This window comes from Pelophylax lessonae, assembly GCF_965119305.1.
Source record: "Pelophylax lessonae genome assembly, chromosome: 11".
NCBI classification, from domain to species: Eukaryota; Metazoa; Chordata; class Amphibia; order Anura; family Ranidae; genus Pelophylax; species Pelophylax lessonae.
Window position 1 is genome coordinate 30,481,690 of NC_138778.1, and position 22,279 is coordinate 30,503,968.

The 22,279-nt window shown below is 42.5% G+C and overlaps 1 protein-coding gene across 1 annotated transcript in view; it reads right to left on the reverse strand.

The window, feature by feature from the left end:
• Positions 1-22,279, reverse strand: part of ANKFN1 (ankyrin repeat and fibronectin type III domain containing 1) — a 556,552-nt gene that overhangs the window by 284,358 nt on the left and 249,915 nt on the right. Inside the window, exon 6 of the mRNA XM_082271748.1 lies at positions 21,130-21,220. Within this exon, the coding sequence (XP_082127874.1) occupies positions 21,130-21,220 (91 nt within the window). The remainder of the gene's footprint in view (positions 1-21,129; positions 21,221-22,279) is intronic.

Here is a 22,279-nt window from a genome sequence, read left to right on the forward strand (position 1 = left end):
CCACTTCAAAGTCACTACATATATATATATATATATATATATATATATATATATATATATATATATATATATATATATATATATATATATATACGTATTGCGGTCTTGAAGTGGTTAAAGGACAATATTACATGCTACACCCCATGCTTTACCCATATTTAGGATATACATGTAACATACTCCTATGCATCCACCTCTCGCCTCCAACGCTCCCCTCTCTGTGACAGCGGCCAGGGGATCCTCGTCCCACACCCACTGTAGCTTTTTGAAAACAGCGGGGCTATGCCCACACACACAACAACATCATTCATTCACAGATTTCAATAAATGAAAAAACTACAAGTACCGTCTTCCACTGCATTCAGTCTTTCTCTAGCTTTGTAACTGAAAGCCATTACGGGGATACAGGCACAAAGCTAGAGGACTGTGCAGAGTTTTTTGTCTCTGAGGAAGCCATTTTGGATGCTAGAGGTCCTCCCATGCCATCAGTTGGGTACTGTGAACCTGGAGACGGTCTCGATTGCATCTTTTGGTACGCCTATGCATGTAATGAGTTTGTGAGTATATCACTACTAACACTAGGTCAGAGCGCCCTCTCTTTGTTGTTGTTTTCTAGTATATGAAAGGATACCCACAGTTCTGAGGGGGCAGCAAGACATTATGCGCTGTACCTGCAAGCCAGTCAAGTGAAGAATGCGTAAAATTGTTAAGCACCACACCTAAGCGCAAGAGGTTATTCTTTTGTTCATATAAGACTGTGGGAACAGAGTGCAGGTGTGGTTAAGGGTAGGGGTGGGTTGGGGTTACAAAGCAGAGACCATAAGCAACCTCTGCTGATCTTAATCCTCAGCCCCCCTATGATTACCTGAGCCCATCTTTATCCAGGGATGTTGTAGACAGCAGTGTGGCGCAATTGGCTCTGGCTGCTGTCAATCAAAGTCAGTCAGCCAATCAGGAGAGAGAGGGGATGGGCCGGGTCGCGGCTCCGTGTCTGAATGGAGTGACTCGGCTCGGGTGCCCTCATAGCAAGCTGCTTGCTGTGGGGGCACTCAACAGGAGGGAGGGGTCAGGAGCACAGAAGAGGGACCGGAGAAGACGTGGATCGGGGCTGCTCTGTGCAAAGCCAACTGCACAGAGCAGGTAAGTATAACATGTTTGTTATAAAAAAACAAAACAAGACTTTACAGTCACTTTAAGAGTTACTGTAAAAATAGCCATGGGATACCAACAGGAAGTAGGCATTAGGAGACAGAGGAATAATATTCCATATCAATCCGAGACTGTATCTGAAGATGAGATTCAGCTACCCCAACCTTGTCAAACTTGTTAGGGCCTCCCTACTCAAATAAGTGGCTTTGTAAAAGGGGACTGCTTTATTTACTAAGGATTGCCATGGCGCCAATGTTGCCATGGAAGACTTTTTCCAGGATAAGATGATCAGCTTTCTAGCATAAAATAGTAAGAAGGGGACGTATAGCCTTAATAGTCGCCAGGGGTTCAACCAGACTCAAAAGTCATACTTCCACCGAGAGGGGGCTGGAGATGGAAGTGATTTATGCAATACATGCTGCAACCTCCTGCCAGCAGGGTTTAATGGCAGGGCAATCCCAGAAGATATGCAACAAGTTTGCGCCAACATCTCCAACAACTAAAGGATTGGTCCCTATATATTCTAGTCAGCCGAGCTGGAGTGAAGTATACCCTATGCAGGAATTTAAAAAGTATCGACCAGTCTCTAGTTGAGACTAAACATGCAAATAGCGCTTCCCACACTTTGTCCCAATCATTGCGGTCTAATGTAGGGACTTCAGCTTCCCAAACCAGTTTGCAGGGCCGTAATAGCTGGGCTGTTTTGGGAAAAAGACCTTTATATTATGTAGACAACAGTTTGGTTAATTCTAACAAGATTTAATCACTTATCAGAATCTAGCCACACTTGGGTGACTGTTGGGGGGGGGGGGGGGTTGCTGCAAATAGTAGGCTAATCAAGTCTATGTGTAGCTAAGGCCGCCCATACATAAGAAATTTGCACAATTTGCCCATCAACACAGATAGTGCTGACAGGGAGGGGAGGGGGTCTGCTCCCAGCAGGGGGCTGGGCGGGGGGATAGCTGTCCTTGCCACGAGAAGGCAGGGATTATTCCTAGCAGCTATGACAGCGGCTAGCGATAATTATAAGAGAATCCGGCAGGCTGGTTGTTCTCAAGTTAAATGATCAACTTGGTACATACAGCCTGTCCATTATTGGTTCGAATCTCAGCCAGTTCCTGCTGTCCTGCTGTACTATGAATGGCCAGCTTAAGTCAGCAACCATCTGCTTCAGATAAAGAGTGAGAAAAAGAAGGCCTATGTACAGCATTCGATGAGCGTGATGGGAACTACTGAATTTTAGGTCAGGATAATAAGCCATAGGCACCAAGACTTTTTACATAAATGGTAGGGTTAAAAAAATGTTAAAAGAGAAGTAATTCAAAACAAATTAGAATTGACCTTTCATCATTCTGGCGTAACAACATTCTGATCAGCTTCTACTGTATAGGCCGCTGTGCTGGCATTGCATCAGCATCCGGCAATTACTGAATAATCAGAGAAAAACATTTATTCCTACTGGGCACTGTTGTACTTTTTTGGGTGAACATATAAAAAGTTTTGGTCCCATGTAATAAATTAGTTCCATGACATCATTCTTCATATAGCTTGTAAATCATTTTTCAGTGATCTTTAGCCTTTTAAAGGCAGCATTGACTGTTGATCTACAGCCGGATAAAGCGGTTCTTGATAGCGTACTTGAGTGGTCTTGATAGTGCTGCAGTTTCAGATAAGGGCTTAAACTTTCCATGGCCCTTGGTGCAAATTAATGAACTGCAGACTGTAAATCTATAAAGTCTCCTTCAAGAATACCTCAAAATAGTTTCCACTTGTCTGCAAAACCTCTTATATGCAATTGTTTCTTTTTTAATTGGCAATTTTTCAGCTCTACCTGATAGAAGCAGATTTTTTTTTTTATTTTTTTATTTCGACTACTGTTGTCAAGGGCCAATTTTCTTTTAGACAAAAATATTGCTAAGAGTGCTTTGGCAGCTGCTCAGAAGTTTTAATTGCTAATGTGGCACCACTTACTAAACATTCATTTAACCTAATGAAGCAACACTTTCTGACTCGGTGGCAACAAATAAATGCAAATACTTTACCTATTTTAATACAGTCAGCTAAATCAAGCAAGATGGTAATAAAACTTTTTTCGTTTCTCTGGTTGTCCTTGCTGCGATCAAATTAATTCTGTTTATTGGCACTTATCATTGACAAACACATTGAAACTTATGAAAGAAAATATTTTTTTATCCTACACTCCAACTGAATTTTCAGTTTAACTGCTTCCTGCTAATCACAGACCACATGATATTTGTAAACAATGGATGGCTTCCTTTCATGCCAATTGTATACAATTGTGTTGCTAGCTGTGATTTGTCACAGTGATCAAATGGTACAGACAGGTCAATCACAATGATATACAATTTCTACACACTGTCATTCAGTAAAATATGTGCTTATAGCAGTGAAATTCTGCTATAGGAGTGGCTGACTGCCGCAGTAAATATACTGACGGCGGTCGGCAAGTGGTTAAGCACCACAAACCAAAAACACAATTTATTTAACTTTAAATATTAAAAGCAAACCCCCCCATCCATCCATGTCTCTATACTTTTTTTTTTGTTGAGAAATCACTTTAAAAAAACTCTCCCCTGGCATTTCTAGCCATGGCCATCTTGAGTAAGGGGAAAATAATTAATGTAGCATTTACTTCCTTGAATCCATCTGCCCTTAGCTTAAGCATGCATGCAAGATTGTGTGCGAAGCTGAGAAAACCCCTCCTCCTCTTCTCCCCTCCTGACAACTCCTGAGCGCGGATTCTGCAGTTTCCAAAACAGTGAGTGTCTGATGTATGGAAGATAAAAGATTTCTATTATGTTATTATGTACTATAATAATGTATGCTTTTCATTTGTAATAGATGGTTAAAGCTCCTGAAGAAGCGACAAACGTTGCGAAACATGTAAAGCGGAACTCATCAGGACAAGTGATATCCCAATGTCTTGAGGATATGTAATGCTGATGTATTTGTATTTGTATACTTAGTCCAACTCGTATTTTAACCCTTTCTCCTTTTTCTACTGTATTATTGTATGCAAAAAAATATTTTTAATGTAGTCTAATAAGTTTGATTCAATGGACTTTAAAGTCCATTATTTTTTCCAAAGTTTCAACTCCTGGAATGTATGACATCATTTTCCCAGGCAAGAAACCAGAAAGTAACTCAAGAAATGTACAAAAAAAGGTTTAAAACAAGTAAATATGATATACTTTCCTATTTACTAAAGCTAGCAGCATGATGATTAAAAATAATCAATGTTGATTGAGAGAGTGAAGTTTCACTACAATTTGCTCCACTTTTACATTTGACGCATTCAACGCAACACAATGTAAAAGAGGTGCATTTTAGAACGAACGGAATATGGTGCACAAGTCACTGTCAGAACTAAAAGTGTTGCAAATGCTTCATGAATTTGGGGCAATACATTAACAAGAGGGACAGACACAAAAAAAGTGGAGCAGCAGATTACGCGGCTCTTTACTCGTGTGATCAGCTGTGTCCAATCACAGCCAGTCACATGTAAACAAGGAAATGCCATTTAACACTCAGTGTGAGGCAAGCAGAGCTGGTCAGTGGCATCTCCTTGCAGGGGAGACCTGTACAGGTAATCAGGGCACTGATCATCAGTGCTCTGATTACAGTACAGCCCCAGCAGTGCCCATCAGTGACATAAATCAGTGCCCATCAGTGACACCAATCAGTGCCCCTTTAGTGACACCAATCAGTGATGCCAGTCAGTTCTGCCCTTTAGTGCCACCCATCAGTGCCACTGATTTATACATCTCAGTGCCACCTATCAGTGCCCATCAGTGCTCTTCAGAACCACATATCAGTGCCACCTAGTAGTGCTGCCCATCAGTGCCACCTATCAGTGCTCATCAGAGCCGCAAATCAGTGCCACCTATTTATACCCCTCAGTGCCACCTATCAGTGCTCATCAGAGCTGCATATCAGTGCCACTTATCAGCGCTGCCCATCAGTGCCACCTCTTATTTCCCCTCAGTGCCACCTATCAGTGCCCATCAGTGCCACCTATCAGTATTCATCAGAGCTGCATATCAGTGCCACCTTTCAGTGCTGCCAATCAGTGCCACCTATTTATACCCCGCAGTGCCACCTATCAGTGCCACCTATAAGTGCTTATCAGAGCCGCATATCAGTGCCACCTATTAGTGCTGCCCATCAGTGCCACCTATTATTGCCCCTCAGTGCCACCTATCAATGTCCATCAGTGCCACCTATCAGTGTTCATCAGAGAAGCATATCAGTGCCACCTATCCGTGTCCATCAGTGTGGCATATTGGTGCCTCCTTATCAGTTCCACCTCATCAGTGACCATTAGTGCTGCCTCATCAGTGCCACCTCATCAGTGCCCCCTTATAAGTGCCCATCAGTGCCCATCAGTGCTGCCTCATCAACGCACATCAGTGAAGGAGGAAAATTACTGACAGAAACTAAGAAAAACTTTTTGGGTTTTTTTTTTTCCAGTTTTTTTTTAGCAAAAAATAAAAAACCCAGTGGTGATTAAATAACACCAAAAGAGAGCTCTATCTGTCTGAAAAAAAAAATGACAAAAAATGTTATTAGGGTACAGTGTTGCAAGGCTGTGCAATTGTCATTGTCATTGGATTCTATGGTTGAGCCAGATGGACTTGTGTCTTTTTTCAACCTGACTAACTATGTAACTATGTCATCCAAAGTGTGAGAGCGCTGAAAGCTGAAAGTTGGCCTGGGCAGGAAGGGGGTGAAAGTGCCCGGAATTTAAGTGGGTAATTCCAAATTCTCTGGCAGGTAAAGCATTCTGGATATGTATATTCTAATTGTCTCTAGTAAGAAAGTGTTTAACAATCAGTAATTTTTTTTTTTTTTTATGTGCAGTGACAATTTCCAGCTCCAAAAAAATCAAATTGGAAAAATATGAAGCATTATTTTTTTTTTATTAAAGAAATATATGAAAGATCCATTATCCTGTCTCCCAGCCGTGTTCGACCTGTCAGTCAACTTTGGTGTTCTGTAGAGTTTTGCCTGCAGGAACGACAACCTCTAATGAAAGTGTAGAACACAAGTACATAGCGATTGTCAGAATGTAACACGGCCCCTCCTCCCAAGTAAATGTTTACCTTGGGGCCACAAAGACAAAGATTTTACAAGGCTGTCGTAACTATACATAATGTAAGCCAAGATCGGAGAAGCTGGAACACAGGAGTGCATTATGACATTATCTAAATTGACAATGTATTCTTTTACTTCTTGCAGCACCTTGGGGAATTTTAGTATAGTTGACGCTGAAGATATAATATTTCACTGCATCACTGAAATCAGACTCCCAACAAAACACTGATTATCTGTAAATATTAAATAGTCCTTTTCATATCGTTAAAATCTAGAAATATAAAGAGATCAGCTCATCGGAAACTGTCACATCAATGTGCGTTAGTGTGTTAAAGTAGAACTAAACTCCAACATTTCTTTTCAGTTTCGGAGTGAAGATCTGTGCCCCCGTTAGGGAGATTCCCCCTCTCTATTTGTCCTGTTTACCATTATCATTGAAAGTAAAAGAAAATTCCAAATTTTGGGTTGTTCCCATTAAAGTAATAGAGGGGAAAATCTTTCAATGGGGACACTAATTCTGGTGACCTGGGGGTCCCCAAGGAATTCCCTTAAACGCTTTTGGACCACCCACCGCAGAAATACTGCAGCAGGCTGGCCCTCCTGCGCAAACCACTGTAGGTATACGTCGCTCGCGCGCCTGCAGCTAGGTGGCGAGTGCACGCCACTGGCAGCGCGCTCCCGCCCCCAGCTGGCGGCGCACTCCCTCCCCCACTCGGCAGCAGGGACTCCGATGCATGGGACAGGCGGCTCCGATTGCCGCCTGACACTCATGATTGCTCCCCGCTGAGAGAGAGAGAAGAACGATCAGCCGTTGTAAACACAGCTAACCGTTCTTCTCTCTGGAATGATCACAGAGCTCCTAAGTTCCTTCTATATAGGATCACAGGTCTCTATGATCATTTCACAAGACCCGCCCCCCCCACAGTTAAAAACACACCCCTAGGTACACATTTAACCCCTTGATCACCCACAGTGTTAACCCATTCCCTGGCAGTGTCATTATTACAGTAACAGTGCATATTTTTAGCACTGATCACTGTAGTAATGTCACTGGTACCCCCAAAAGTGTCAAAAATAACAGTTAGGTGTGCGATCTGTCCGCCGCAATGTCGCAGTCCCGCTAAAAATCGCTGATCGCCGCCATTACTAGTAAAAAGAAAAAAAAAAAAAAACAATAAAAATTACATAAATCTTTCCCGTAGTTTGTAGACGTGATAACTTTTGCAAACCAATCAAAATATGCTTATTGCAATTTTTTTTTACCACAAATATGTAGCAGACAACAAATTGGCCTAAAATGTTAAAAAATTTTGATTTTTTATTTTTTTTGGGAATGTTATATAGCAGAGTGTGAAAAATATTGTTTTTTCCCCACAATTGTCGCTCTTTTTTTGTTTATAGCGCAAAAAATAAACAGGTGATCAAATACCATCAAAATAAAGCCCTATTTGTGTGTAAAAAAAGGACATAAATCAGACATCCCAAGTCTCCCGCAAGTCGCGGGAGACTCCCGCTTTCCGCCCTGAGCTCACGGACACCCGCGAGCTCAGGGCAATATGCCGGCTCTGTGTGTGAGTCAGATGACTCATCAATGCAGGCAGAAGAGTGTGTCAGCAAGCTTGTACGGAGCCGAAGTAGATCCGGCTCACAGGCGGAGTGATATGAGTCATGCACTCCGCCTGTGGGAGAAGCTGCAGAGAGCAAGCAGAGGCTTTGCTCTCTACTACAGCCACATCTTCTATTCCAGGAGGCATTTTGGCGCGCGCGGGACCAATCATCGTGACACCCCACTCTGTGACAGACACAGTGACCTAACCTGAGAGCAGCACCAGAGAGCCAGCACCTATGACCAGCGCCAGTACCAGCACCAGTACCAGCACCAGTGACCAGGCCAGTACCAGCACCTGTGACCAGGCCAGTACCAGCACCAGTGACCAGGCCAGCACCAGCACCAGTACCAGCACCAGTGACCAGGCCAGTACCAGCACCAGTGACCAGGCCAGTACCAGCACCAGTGACCAGGCCAGTACCAGTGACCAGGCCAGTACAAGCACCAGTGACCAGGCCAGTACCAGCACCAGTGACCAGGCCAGTACCAGCACCAGTGACCAGCACCAGTACCAGCACCAGTGACCAGGCCAGTACCAGTGACCAGGCCATTACCAGCACCAGTGACCAGGCCAGTACCAGTGACCAGGCCAGCACCAGTGACCGGGCCAGTACCAGCACCAGTGACCAGGCCAGTACCAGTGACCAGGCCAGTACCAGTACCAGTGACCAGGCCAGTACCAGCACCAGTGACCAGGCCAGTACCAGTGACCAGGCCAGTACCAGCACCAGTGACCAGGCCAGTACCAGCACCAGCGACCAGGCCAGTACCAGCACCAGTGACCAGGCCAGTACCAGCACCAGTACCAGCACCAGTGACCAGGCCAGTACCAGTGACCAGGCCATTACCAGCACCAGTGACCAGGCCAGTACCAGTGACCAGGCCAGCACCAGTGACCAGGCCAGCACCAGCACCAGTGACCAGGCCAGTACCAGTGACCAGGCCAGTACAAGCACCAGTGACCAGGCAGTACCAGCACCAGTGACCAGGCCAGTACCAGCACCAGTGACCAGGCCAGTACCAGTGACCAGGCCAGTACCAGCACCAGTGACCAGGCCAGTACCAGCACCAGTGACCAGGCCAGTACCAGCACCAGTGACCAGGCCAGTACCAGCACCAGTGACCAGTACCAGCACCAGTGACCAGGCCAGTACCAGTGACCAGGCCAGTACCAGCACCAGTGACCAGCACCAGTGACCAGGCCAGTACCAGCACCAGTGACCAGGCCAGCACCAGAACCAGTGACCAGGCCAGCACCAGCACCAGTGACCAGGGCCAGCACCAGCACCAGTACCAGCACCAGTGACCAGGCCAGCACCAGCACCAGTGACCAGGGCCAGCACCAGCACCAGTGACCAGCACCAGTACCAGTGACCGGGCCAGTACCAGGCCAGTACCAGCACCAGTGACCAGTACCAGCACCAGTGACCAGGTATACTGATTACATTTCATTTCATTATTCTCTGGTAGTGTTAAATTGGAAGGATGGGGGGGGGGGGGTGCGGCGCGTGTGCGTGGGGGGGGGGGGGCGGCTTCGGCGTGTGGGGGGGGGGCTCACCTCCCTGAAATGAGTTTTTGCAGGTTGGGATGTCTGCATAAATCATTTTTTTAGGTACAGCGTTGCACGGCCACGCAATTGTCCGTTAAAGTAACTCTAAAAATACGGCCTGGTCATTAAGGGGGCAAATCCTTCCGGTCCAGAAGTGGTTAATTATACTAATTGTTAAAGTATATGTATATCCAAAAACTCTTTTAATCAGTTTTGAATAGAATAGGTAGCATTGAAATCGTCATCATTTTTTTTATTGCTGTCTGTGTACCTGATGTAGAGGTTCAGTCTCTCTTTTTCCCTGGTGACCACTGTCACCAAAATAGTAAGTGATGTAAAATTCTAAATTTTAGGCCCCATTCATACCTGTGAGTCTTACTGGAGTGCCCTAGGGGGCTAAAGAGATGTCAGCAATCAGTTTTTTATTTGGCTTCCAACAACAACGGGAATGATCGTGTAATTACGATAGGCAAACACTGACATGCACTACTCAGTTTGGGAAGCTACTGGACTGGCTGGTATCTAAGAGAGAGAAGAAAGCAAAACTCTGCAATTAAAGTGTTACTAAACCCACAACAGTAATATCAGTGTGTATATGCAGTAAAGCATGCTCATTTTACTCTTTGTGGAACCTAAGGGGTTAATCCTCTGCATTGTGAAAAAAGGCTGCTTGATCCTGTATACATAGATCTTCTACTGACTCCAAAACATGTCCAGATAAGACAGAGTTACTGGAGTCAGGCTGCACATGCTCAGATTGGTGTGTATTGCTAGAGAGTTTTTTTTTCTTGGGAGAGTGCATGTGATCAGCACAGGGCCAATCAGCACAGGGCCAATCAGCACTGTCCAAACAGAGGTTCAGTGGTCCTGCATCCTGACAGGAGAGCCAGAGAGTAGTAAAGGAAATCTCCTGCGCTCAAGTCAATTATGACGGAGGAAAAAGGAGATACTTCAGACACAATAGGAAGAAGCCTGTGGTCTTGCTGCCCCCTCAGGATCAAGGGTGTCCAGAACAAACTGGGAAAAAGACAAAAGAAAAGGGGCGCACCGATCTAGTGCATCACCACTAAAAGCATTTATTAAAATGTTAAAAAGTATACAGTATACTCACAAGGCAGGTGTGATAATACACACATCAATATTGCTCATAAAATCTCCAAGGTAGCCAAAGTCCCACACAAAGCTGAATGGCAAGCAGTGTGCCGCATGGGGCTGCTATTGCTGGGCTGACGCGTTTCAGGGGTGAGCCCCCTTCCTCAGAGCCAGAGAAATTTCTGCCAGCCATAGCAGCCCCATGCGGCACACTGCTTGCCATTCAGCTTTGTGTGGGACTTTGGCTACCTTGGAGATTTTATGTGCAATATTGATGTGTATATTATCACACCTGCCTTGTGAGTATACTGTATACTTTTTAACATTTTAATAAATGCTTTTAGTGGTGATGCACTAGGTCGGCGCGCCCCTTTTCTTTTGCCTTTTTCCCAGGAGAGCCAGTGCAGTTTGAAAACTCCTCCTACAAGCTTTACCAAGGCACTGATAGAAGTCACAAGACTGCTATATACTGCTGATGAGAAAAGGTATTTAGCAGTTTATATTTACTAAAATAATTGCATTTCTATGTTCTGTGTACTATGGGAGACCAGATATAGTGAATGCAGGCTCCTGGGTTTCGTAACACTCAAATTTTTCTAAAACGTTTGAAATGTATATAACTGTCCTAACACAATTCATCATTCTACATCAGTACCTTGTGTTTGAATGCACGTGTTGTAGATCTACCCTGTGACAGACTGTAGATCCTAATGCAGAGTGATCAGCATATACACACTTCACAGGCAATATGTAACAGTATCAAAGAGCAGGACGAATCAGGGCAAATTACAACCAAACAAGCACAGAACCCCAAATAATGACATCACTTGACATCGGGCGCCAGACTTTCACGTTTAGGTGCCAAGTCTTATTTCTGCTCAGCCTCCTTTCATCCTCTCTTTGTTTTGCTGTCACGGATTACAGATATGTTTTGAATTTGTAAGCTGGATAAATTTCTGTGGTATGCGATCATCATTCTGCGTAATTACCGATCACCAAAACCGGATACCATGAATTAAATTCTTTTCTGGCAAGTCAAATATTATCTTGTAAAACAGTCATTTGACGTATAATGTCCATGGGTGTGGATGCTCTGAACAACACAGCACCCATGTAGTTAAAGCTACATAAACTGTACATAGCAACAAGAAAAATAGGACTGGAATACATGAACTGTTTGATTTTAAGGAGTTTTTAAAACTTTCAAGTGGCAGCCAATGAAAGACCTTTACACAGGGTTTTTGATGACATAACATATTCCATGACATCCCTAGCTTCTTCACATCCTTTAGCTGTCTTAGATCATCAGCTGGATAAGCAAGCTGCATTTAATGAAATATTTCACTTTCTTTTCCAGCAGCTGTTGTTCCAGTACATTCTTCAACTGTCACAGGTGAGGTCTGATAGTGGCGGTCCGTAGGGAAGACAGCAGCTTTATAACAGAAACACTTGCTGATTCCATTATGAAAGTCAAGCCTAACCCATTAGGGGTGACCCATAGGGAGGACATGGACACGCTATTCCTATTATTGCAACCCTATTGACTTCCACTTCTATATTATTTATTATACTTATTAACTTTCCATTATTGCTCATTGACTCTCTCTTGTCTTGTATACCATTTGCCCTCTCTATATTTGGACTCTATCTTCTTTACATTTTTGTTGTATCCTTTTTACACTTTTGTTGTATCTATTGTATGTACATAACTCTAATAAAGTACTTTGAACGAGAAAGTCAAGCATAATCTGGTCTCCCAAAACTGATACGTCCATTCTGGGAAGATAGTAAGAGGTTGGAGCACACGCCATCTTCCCAAAGGCTCCATTCCTAAAATGTTCCTATAGTAATGTATTTCTGCCTCTTTAAAGTTATAGTCATTATTGGTTGAACTAGATGGACTTGTGTCTTTTTTTAACCCTGTAACTATAACTATAATAAAGGGGGGACTTTTTCACAGCTGAATTTCCCAATGATTATTTCGTCCATATTCCATGTTGGCAAAGATTATGATATGACCGAGTATACTCCACATCTGAGATGTTTTTATCTTTTTCCATAGTTGTTACAATGCCTAATGATTGTTAGACGTTACTGCCCTGGTCCGAAGTAAATCCCTTAGTCTTCGGGCCGGTATTTTTCCTCTCTCAGCTGTGTTCAATTACCATTCAATCCAGCACTACTAAAACCTTACAGAGATTACGGCACTCTAGCACCTGAAGAAAGAGCGCGCCGGGTTTGATGACCCCGCGCATGCTCAGAAATGCGTCGTGCATGCCGTACCCAGCTGACAGATCCTACCATCCCTGGTGACGAGAGTGCCTCCAGTAACCACCCGCACATCGCAGCCGCTGATCTCAGACATCTGACCGCTCATCGCTGATTGATGCGGGAGGCAGCCGGCTTCCTTTCCTCCCACCATCAGTGATCCAGCCACAGACGGCGTTATGGGAATGGATGACACCCCCCAGAGGATGGTTGAAAGATCGTTGGAGTGTCACAGCTTGATTACCATTCACGTCTAGTGAGTTGTTACTAACTTTGCCTTGTCATTTAATAAAACTGTCTGCACTTAGAGTGCTTCTCCCTTTTTTCTTCTACATTATACTCAGGGCTCTGAGGAAGAGAGTTCTCCCTCAAAACGCGTAAGCCCTATCCATATGGACGCCTTCAAGTTCTCTTGTCGTAATTAAGTGTGTTGTTCCTGTGGTCTTTGGATAGCCGAAGGAATCCTCTGTTTTTATGCTTATACCTAGCATACTCTTGTGAGTATAATGTATGGTGTGATTTTTATGATTTTCCAATAAATATTTTTGTAAACAAAACAGCTGAGCCTTCTATTCAACTTGTTTTTATCAATAAAAATATGAAATATAGTTTTGCCAAAGGCTGTTTCTAATCCACCCTTTCTAAGTGGATGTAACGCTCTAGTGTTTGTTTAGAGAGTTGGATTTGCAGCTGCAGAATCTCCACTCAGTAGTCATGTAGAGATGTGTTGAATCACCATGTCCAACTCTCCAGACTCATCATTGTGGCCAGCCTGCTTCAGCATACAATATACATACACTCAATAAGATGTTCCTGGAGTGATAGGTTGTATATGATAGTATAGAGGTGATGTGCTGAAAGGACAGGCGTGAGTTGTGATAGCAATGATGAGTACTCAATAGTAATGTTCAGGAGAGTAGTAGATGATGGTAGATAGGTTAGCAATCATGTGCAATAACAGGTGGTAGGGGACAGCAGATGGAGTGTACAAGAGAGGCTAACTTAGTGCAAGGATATAGGTGGTAGTAGACTCAAGAGCTAGCAATCTATTTAACAGTGCAGATGATAGAAATAGTAATGCATAGATAGTAACAGTCCTTAGTATGCAGAAGTAGATAGTGTAAGTTTGATAGGAAGGAATCCCCTGTGGGGTACTTATCACTAGTTAGATTAGTAAGCTGAAGGGTCCGGTAATGAGTGAATGATCGGGTAGCGAGATACGGGATCAATAGCGAGGTTCCGGTCTATCCAGGTATGGCAATAGCTGGAGGCTCCGGCAGCGTAAGACAAGGCTGTATACCATGCGGTTTGAACGAACAATTTGTGAGAGAGAAGCCGGCGATTGAAATAGCCGCTCAGAGCGGCGCTTAGTGATGACGCCATGCGGCTTAAAGGTATATGCGTTCCACCTAGCTGTAAGGGTACCGAAGGTACCAGAATCTTACAGTGGACGAGTCTTCTCCAGAGACCCCACCAACCTTTCTGCATGAACCTTACACCTTGTCTCTCTTCATTTGCCTCACTAGTGACAACTGACAAAAATATGAAGAAGTAAAACACCAGGCATTAAAAAAAAAAAAAAAAAAAAAAAACTAAATAGGGAGAGGTAAGAGCAGGTGGCATTTTGGAAGAGTAATTACATAAATAACAGAAAGCAAGAAGGGTTCACCAGCCTAGTGCAATATCAATGTTATCAATATTAATTTATTATAATGAAAGTGATAAGCAATTATACAAACACCAATGAGTGTAAGGATCATAACTTAAAACAATAGGAAACTTCAACCATAGCCTCAGCCTGTGGCCCTGCTATATTAGTAATTACAATGAAAACAATGGCCAGAAGAATCATATCACAGGCCAGGTCATTACATTCATTGAACAGAATAAATGCTCCTGAAGCATGCCTGTGCTACAGAGCCAGGACCCTGGAGAAAAACATCATTGAGAAAGGGCATGTTGATGGAGGATGAAGGTGGGCATTGTACCTTTCCTGATAAGTGTTGGCTGGAGTGAACCTTTGAGAGTAGGACTGTCTTGCAGTTCTCATTCCCTCAATGATACATATACGTAGTTTACCAAAACCCCTCGTTAAACAATTGTTTTGTAAAAATATAAAATATCGCTTTTCAGGCTCAATTTTAATGTATGTATAGGGGCAAATCTAACATACTGAGACTTTAAAATGATTGTATTTGACCCCAAACCAACAAAAATAAACCAAGGGGAACTTATACAAAATATTAGTCATTTCTTGATGAATTGTGATTCCAGTACTAAAGGCATTGAATGCTTTCAAATGTTTAACTAGGTATTAAGCTACAATCACACCAGTGGTTTAGGCCAGTGCGAATTGCAGTGGCAAGAACCTTTCAATTCCTGCTGCTGCTGTGACTGGCTAGGTACGGCTACTGGCTCTATTCGCTATAATGACAGGTCACTATTCGCAGCTGTCCGCATATCCAGCAATTACTTGCAGCGATCACTGCTGGACGACAGTGTGAATGTAGCTTGTAGTTATATTTCCTATGTTTTTTGTCTTACTTTGTACTTATGGGCTCATATCATATAGTTTCATAGTTTCATAGTAGGTATGTTTGAATAAAGACGATAGTTCATCCAGTTCAACCTGTGTAGGTGTATGTGTGTCAATGTCAATAATCATTCCCATATCCCGGCATGTTGTGTTCACTAGGATGCACGTCCAAGAGTCTTTTAAAAATATCAATATTCCCTGCTGACACCACCAATTGTGGAAGAGAGTTACACATCCTTATCTCCCTGACAGTGAAAAAAATCCCTACACAGCTTAAGGCTAAACCGCTTCTCCTCCAATCTCATTGTGTGGCCTCGTGTCCTCCTACACTCCCTGAGACTGAAAATTTTTCTTCTTACGCTGGGATCACCATTGAGGTATTTGTATACCGCTATCATATCTCTTCTCAAGTGTCTCTTCTCCAGGGAGAATACATTTATAGAATACAGGGAGAATACATTTAGCAGTTGTTCTTCCTATTTTAGGTCCTCCAGTCTGCTTATTCATTTAGTTGCCCTTCTCTGGACTCTCTCCAGCTCCAGCACATCCATCCTGAGGACTGGTGACCAGGAATGGACGGAATACTCCAGATGTGGTCGAACCAGAGTTTTATTAAAGTGGAAGGATACGTTTTATCTCTGGAGTAAATTCCCTCTTTTATGCAAGCTAATAGTCTGCTGACTTTGCTTGCTGCAGCTTAACATTGCATGCTATTGCTCAGTCTGTCTTCTACCATGACCCCAGATCTTTCTCCATCCTCGATTCCCCCAGAGATTCTCCCCCTAGTGAGTAGTTTGTGTTTATATTTTTAGCCCCTAAGTGCATCGCTTTACATTTTTTAATATTAAACCTCATTTGCCATGTAGTTGCCCACCCCATTATTTTATTCAGGTATTTCTGTAAAATTTCTGTATCCTGATGTGAAGTTATTGCCCTGCTTATTTTTGTGTCGTCTGCAAAAACTGGGATTAAGCCATCTATACTGACCTCTATATTCTGGCTGCAGTTTGTAGTGTCACAACTGATCGATTCCCTTATGTCCATGCATTAGTTCACTTAGCTTGTTCCTATTCGCTAAAGGGACAAAAGACTTCTTGTTTCAGGTAAGGCAGCATCCAATCCATACTTTGCCATTTTCTCTGTGTTGCATCCCAAATGTGGAAGTGCCAACGTAATGAAAGACGGCTTAGTGATCTCACTGTTAATTGCTCTGCCTGCTTGGTTTGTGTCAGATCTAACTAGCTCTCACCTGAAGAGCACTTGACACTGAGACCCAGGGATTATTGGATATGTAGTTTCTTCATTGGAAGTGTCAGTTCTTAGACTACAGACAGAGGTCATGCATTACCTGTGCAGTGCCATGCAGCATACCTCACGTTTGAATACAAACAGAAACTTCTGGAATGTGAAGATTTATTCCACTATAGGCTGTGCGTATGTATGGGGCAACAAATTACACCATGAAACTACGTATTTAATGCACATTTTATTCAGGTAGAAAACACAAGGTGCAAAAGGAAGGTTTATAATACCTTTGATATTTCTTGGATATGTATTAGGCCAATATGTTTTTTATTTTATTTTTTCTTCTCATATAGGTTGCATTATGTTTTATCCAGTAGCACTTCTTCAAACTCATTTCTTTTCTGAAGCTATTCTTGGACTTTTCAACAAAGAACCCCCACTTGTAATAGTTCCTAACTACAAAACTTTTCATCCAACAGAATTCTTTTCCTTCTCTCCCATTGGCGGACCTCTATATCGACTATTGTCCTTCTTATATACAGCAAACACCTCATCATTCTGTTTGCTAACTATACCTTAATGACTGTTGTTTATCCTTCACCGCTTTATCTCACAGCTCTGTTACATAAAAGTAATGTTTATACATGAATTTTAATGAGAGTTAAATTATTTAAAATATTTTAGCTGCATTTTTATTTAAAATATTTTTGATAAATACAGTATATATATATATATATATATATATATATATGAGATATGTATTATTAAAGCTCTTAAATACATATACTAAATTAAATGAGACAAAACCCAAGCCACGATGTTGCCGAGAGGTTTTAGAAAGTAGCACATTGTGTTGCAGTCTGCATACGGGAGTATCGCCAACTCCAGTGTAGACACTGATCCCAGCTCTACAGCCTGCAGGAACTACCAGCCCACCCGGCTCTGAAGATCTCCCAGGGCAAGGAAAAGCAGGGTTAAGCACAAACCTGTCCTCCTGAATGGCTTTCTACATGTGGCAGTCTCTGCCCTTGTGAATCTTTGGGTGTGCTGATGTACTCACACTGTCCTCCTTGCTCCCTGCTGCGCGTTAAGCAAGATCCCTTTAAACTGCACTGCTTTCAGGGTCATCCAAAGCCAGTCTGAGCAAAGCCTGAGGCAGAACCACCCCCCCCCCCCCCAGCAAAGGGGCTTCCCTGCAAGGCCCCCAAATGTCTCCTCAGCACTCCATCTTCCACCTGACTCCCCTGCTGGCATGGCTCTCCCATATTTAAAAGCTGCCCTCTGCCTGAGGACTGGCCAATCTCCCAGAAGTATGCAGATAACCCCTCTTGGACTCCACCTATTACCTTCTAGAAGTTTCTCAAAAACTTCCAGAACCAGAGGGAGGCACCAGAGACGTGCCTCTGTGAGTCATCCAGCTTGACCTGCAGTAAACTTTGAACCAACTTTAAACTCACAAGTTAACCATGAGTCATAGTATAGATTAGCCTGCACTAACACTAGTAGCAAACTAGAGGGTGTTACACATAATTCTTGGGTCAAGCATACATTTTATACCCAGGGTGATAGACCAGGTAACCTTTCAACTCGAAAACTTAAACCAGCCCTTCCCTAAACACGTCTTTCTAAAGGAACTTTAACACAATACATATAAAATGTGAATGTATCTTTTTTTTTACCTGCTACAATGCTTCTTCCCTCTTTAAAGTCATATCCATGAGCGAGTTTAGGGTGGAGGAACTTGACTGAACTTAACTTGACTGAGTCCTGAACTCAACCCAATAGAACACCTTTGGGATGAATTAGAGTGGAGACTGCGAGCCAGACCTTCTCTTCCAGTGACTGATCTCACAAATGCCCTTCTGGAAGAATGGTCAAACATTCCCATAGACACACTCCTAAATCTTGTGGACAGCCTTCCAAGAAGAGTTGAAGCTGTTATAGCTGCAAATGGTGAGCCAACTCAATATTGAACCCTACGGACTAAGAATCGGATGCCATTAAAGTTCATTAAAGCCAATAAAGTGTGTATAGGTAGGCGTTCCAATACATTTGGCAATATAGTGTATGTATATATATATATATATATATTTACAATGTATCCTACGTAAGTGAGTACACCCCTCACATTTTTGTAAGAATTGTATTATATCTTTGCATATATATATATATATATATATATATGTACAATAACATGATAAATCCTTGTTGAGTATTTGTTTCGCTAAAGATTACAAAATGTCATGTGTCATATGACTAACCAGCTTACTTTGAGACACACACTAGTAACAATAGCATACTTTATTGTTAACAATGAAATGTTACCTCGTCATCTATGACTCATGAAAAGACAACATCTATGTACATGGAAATATCTGTGCTTCGGGCCATGGATTACAATGATGTCAGGTTACCTGTCAAACGTAGAGCCGTGCTCACCTCCCAGCTGAAGCAATAAATGTATAAACAGTAGCTATGCATGGAAAGGTCTTAACTGTAATCTATCAATCAATATAGACATTCTATTAAACAAATCTCCACTAAAGCACTTGCTTTAATGGAGAATGGCCATGTAAGGGATCCCTAAAGTACATTGAGATTCTATCGCTAGGATGCTCTGAAGGGAAGATCTCAGCATTTCAGTTTCCAGTTGCGCCTCTGCTAATGTGATTAGAAGGAGGTCTTGCACTCTTGGACTACTAATCTGATGAAGTGACTAAAAAGTAACGCTTTGTTGATCTTGTGCATATTGTTGCCCTATTTTTCCATAAAAAACAGTGCTGTCTTCTGCTGCTAATCCTCTTTAAGAATGTTGTAAGGTGTCAATCTAAGGAGCAGTTATTTAAGTAGTTGTGGATCCTTTTTGTTTTTAACTTCATACTCAGTAATTTCTAGACACTGTTACTCATGACAACCCAAGAAGGTCAGCTATTTTGTAACATGCATCAGCCACCTCACCTGGCAAATTGGATCATGCTTTGCTGGGGTTTTTCGCCTTCCACTGTATCAACTGTGGGTATAGGATTGTGTATTTGGGATTGTATGATTTATTTATTTTTTCTCTTTTACTTGTTGAACTAGATGGACTTGTGACTTTTTTCAACTTGACTATGTAACTTTGTAACTATGGCACCAACAGTCATTTCGGCCACAAATCTTTCCCACTACAAATCACTGCTTGAACAGCTGGGCATCTTGACCATGTTTTCATGCTTTATTTTTCAGGTTTCAGTCATATTATTTTATGTTTTTTGCAATAAAAAGCAGGTGTATAAAAAAAGTGGACATCGAGGTATGCAACCAGTTGTATTGCTTTTGGCGCCCCTCAAAGTAGAGGTGAAAAGCATATTCCTGTGTCCTAGAGCATGGGGTGCAGACTTGTCCTGATACCAATCCAGAGGGCTAGTAAATGTAAAGAGGAAAGGATTGCCGCTACTCCCAACCAGTCCAGGTGAATAAACGATAAGGAGCAACATTAAGAAAATGGAATCAGATTTTCTGCATCTGTTAGCCTTCTGTTTTCAATTTTTTTGTAATCTCAACACTTGCACTTCATTATTTATGTATGCCATTTTTTTTTTTTTTTTTTTGCATCATTCTAAACAAGATGTAGATAAAAATAAAGATTGAAGTGGTTCTACAGGCAAAAGATTTTTTTTCCTTAATGAATTCTATGCATTAAAGTAACCCCCCCCCTTATAATTACCTGAGCCCCATCTCGATCTAGCAATGTGAATTAGAACAGCGGCTCTTCTGGGTCTCTGTCTCCTCATTGGCTCACAAAGCAGTGGGAGACATTGGCTGCTGTCAATCACAACGAGTGGGCTAATGAAGAGAGAGTGGAGGGCAGGGCCAAGCTGTGCTCCATGTGTGAATGGACGGTTTCCATTCACAGGAGTGCGGCTCGGAAGCGAGCCAGCTCGGGTGCCCCCATTAGCAAGCGGTTTGCTATTGGGGGGCACTCGGCAGGAGGGAGAAGCCAGGACCACTGGCGGGGGACCCAAAAAGAGGAGGATCGGGGCTGCTCTGTGCAAAACCACTGTACAGAGCAGGTAAGTACAACATGTTTGTTATTAAAAAATTAAAATTAACCTTCAGAACCACTTTAAGACTAAAGATTCCACATGGGCTTGAGCCAGAAACTCCACCGGGGAGGTCTCATCATTAATTTTTTTTAGAGAAATAAGGGTGGGGAAGTTAGACAGTGACACACAAGGCGCACCCATTATTCAGATGATGCAATATTAGCAAAACGTATGCACATAACTTCCAAACTAACACACTTTGTATAGTTATTTCTGCATATTTGGGACAACCAAATCTTTTAAGATATAGGGGTACTGCACCGTCACCTCCTGTGCACATACAGTGCACATCCAATAATAAGCAATGTTCCTGCACAGTGAAAAGTATCTCATTTGTCTTCATGAAAAGCCTGTATCCCAAAAACCAGTGTCAATTATTCAAGTATGGCTTCAATTTGTGTGTGTAAAAAGCATGTATGAATGCAAAAACACTCAAAGAGCCGGTTTCAGTGTGGGCTGATGTCACAGGTGAAATACTTACTGGAAGGAGATGCGCAGGCAGGGCTAGAAAGTTCCGCTGGCCCCCACCCCTTCATATTGCAAGCAGAAACACGGACATAGTATTCTTTACCCTACAAAAAATAAACATATGTTAGGATTATAAACAAATATAAAATTCAGCATTCCTAAAATCTATATTTTTCAGCTGGAAATAAATAAAACTGACACTCTTATTGCGTGGTAGCAAATAAACTGAAAAACTGAAATTCAGTTATCAATGAACACTATCCCTACCTCATCCACATCAATAGAGCAAGAAAACTATATTGGGATGAAATAAATAAAGCAGGTGCGCTAAACAAATGTGAAGAAGTTCTACTAAAATAGAACAAACTGCAAAGGTTAAATCAAAATCCAATGGGCACGTGCTGTATATAAGTGAGGTGTATATCTCCTAAATAGGATAATATGACCACAGTGCAAAAAAACACAACAATGTGAATAACAAAGTCTGATTGAGACAACCAATATCCGTGATACATATGAACCAAAGCGTACCAAACTAGAAACTGTACAGCTGTGCAAAAGGTGCAAAATCCAAGTAAAAGTGTCCGTGATCAAAAAACAAACAGAACAGGTGATGTTTCGATAGTCCCAAGACAACTGGAAGTGCTCGATATCCCACCACCGATATGGATTAGCTTCTTACCAGAGTTGAAAATAAAAAGGGCATATGTGTTACCAGATCCAAATTGGGAAATCACATGCTGGGGAGAGGGAAAAGAAAATATCTTCCCGCACGTTTCTTATCAGGGAGGGGGAGGGTAAGCCTCTCAATCAATGAACTGTGAGGACTTTAGATATTTCCTGGCTGGAAGTGGGTTCCCTCCTATCCTCCAGATATGAAGATGGACCGGTACCCCTGGCAGTCTATGGCTGTTACTTATCCTCATAGTGTAACTGCCAAACACCAGATCTGGGACGTCACCACTGCTTTCCCATTTAGTGTTGGAGACACACAGAGGATGTTAGGGAGGAGGATTCCGCTGCGGCTTTTATTAAATCTCTATTTTTTTTTGGGCTTGTCCTCCAAAATTTTCCAGGAAAGTTAGATCCTATACATAGGGATATGGCTGACATAAAACTCTGCCTTATTATGAACGGAGCAGGTGATGCTGACAATTGTTACA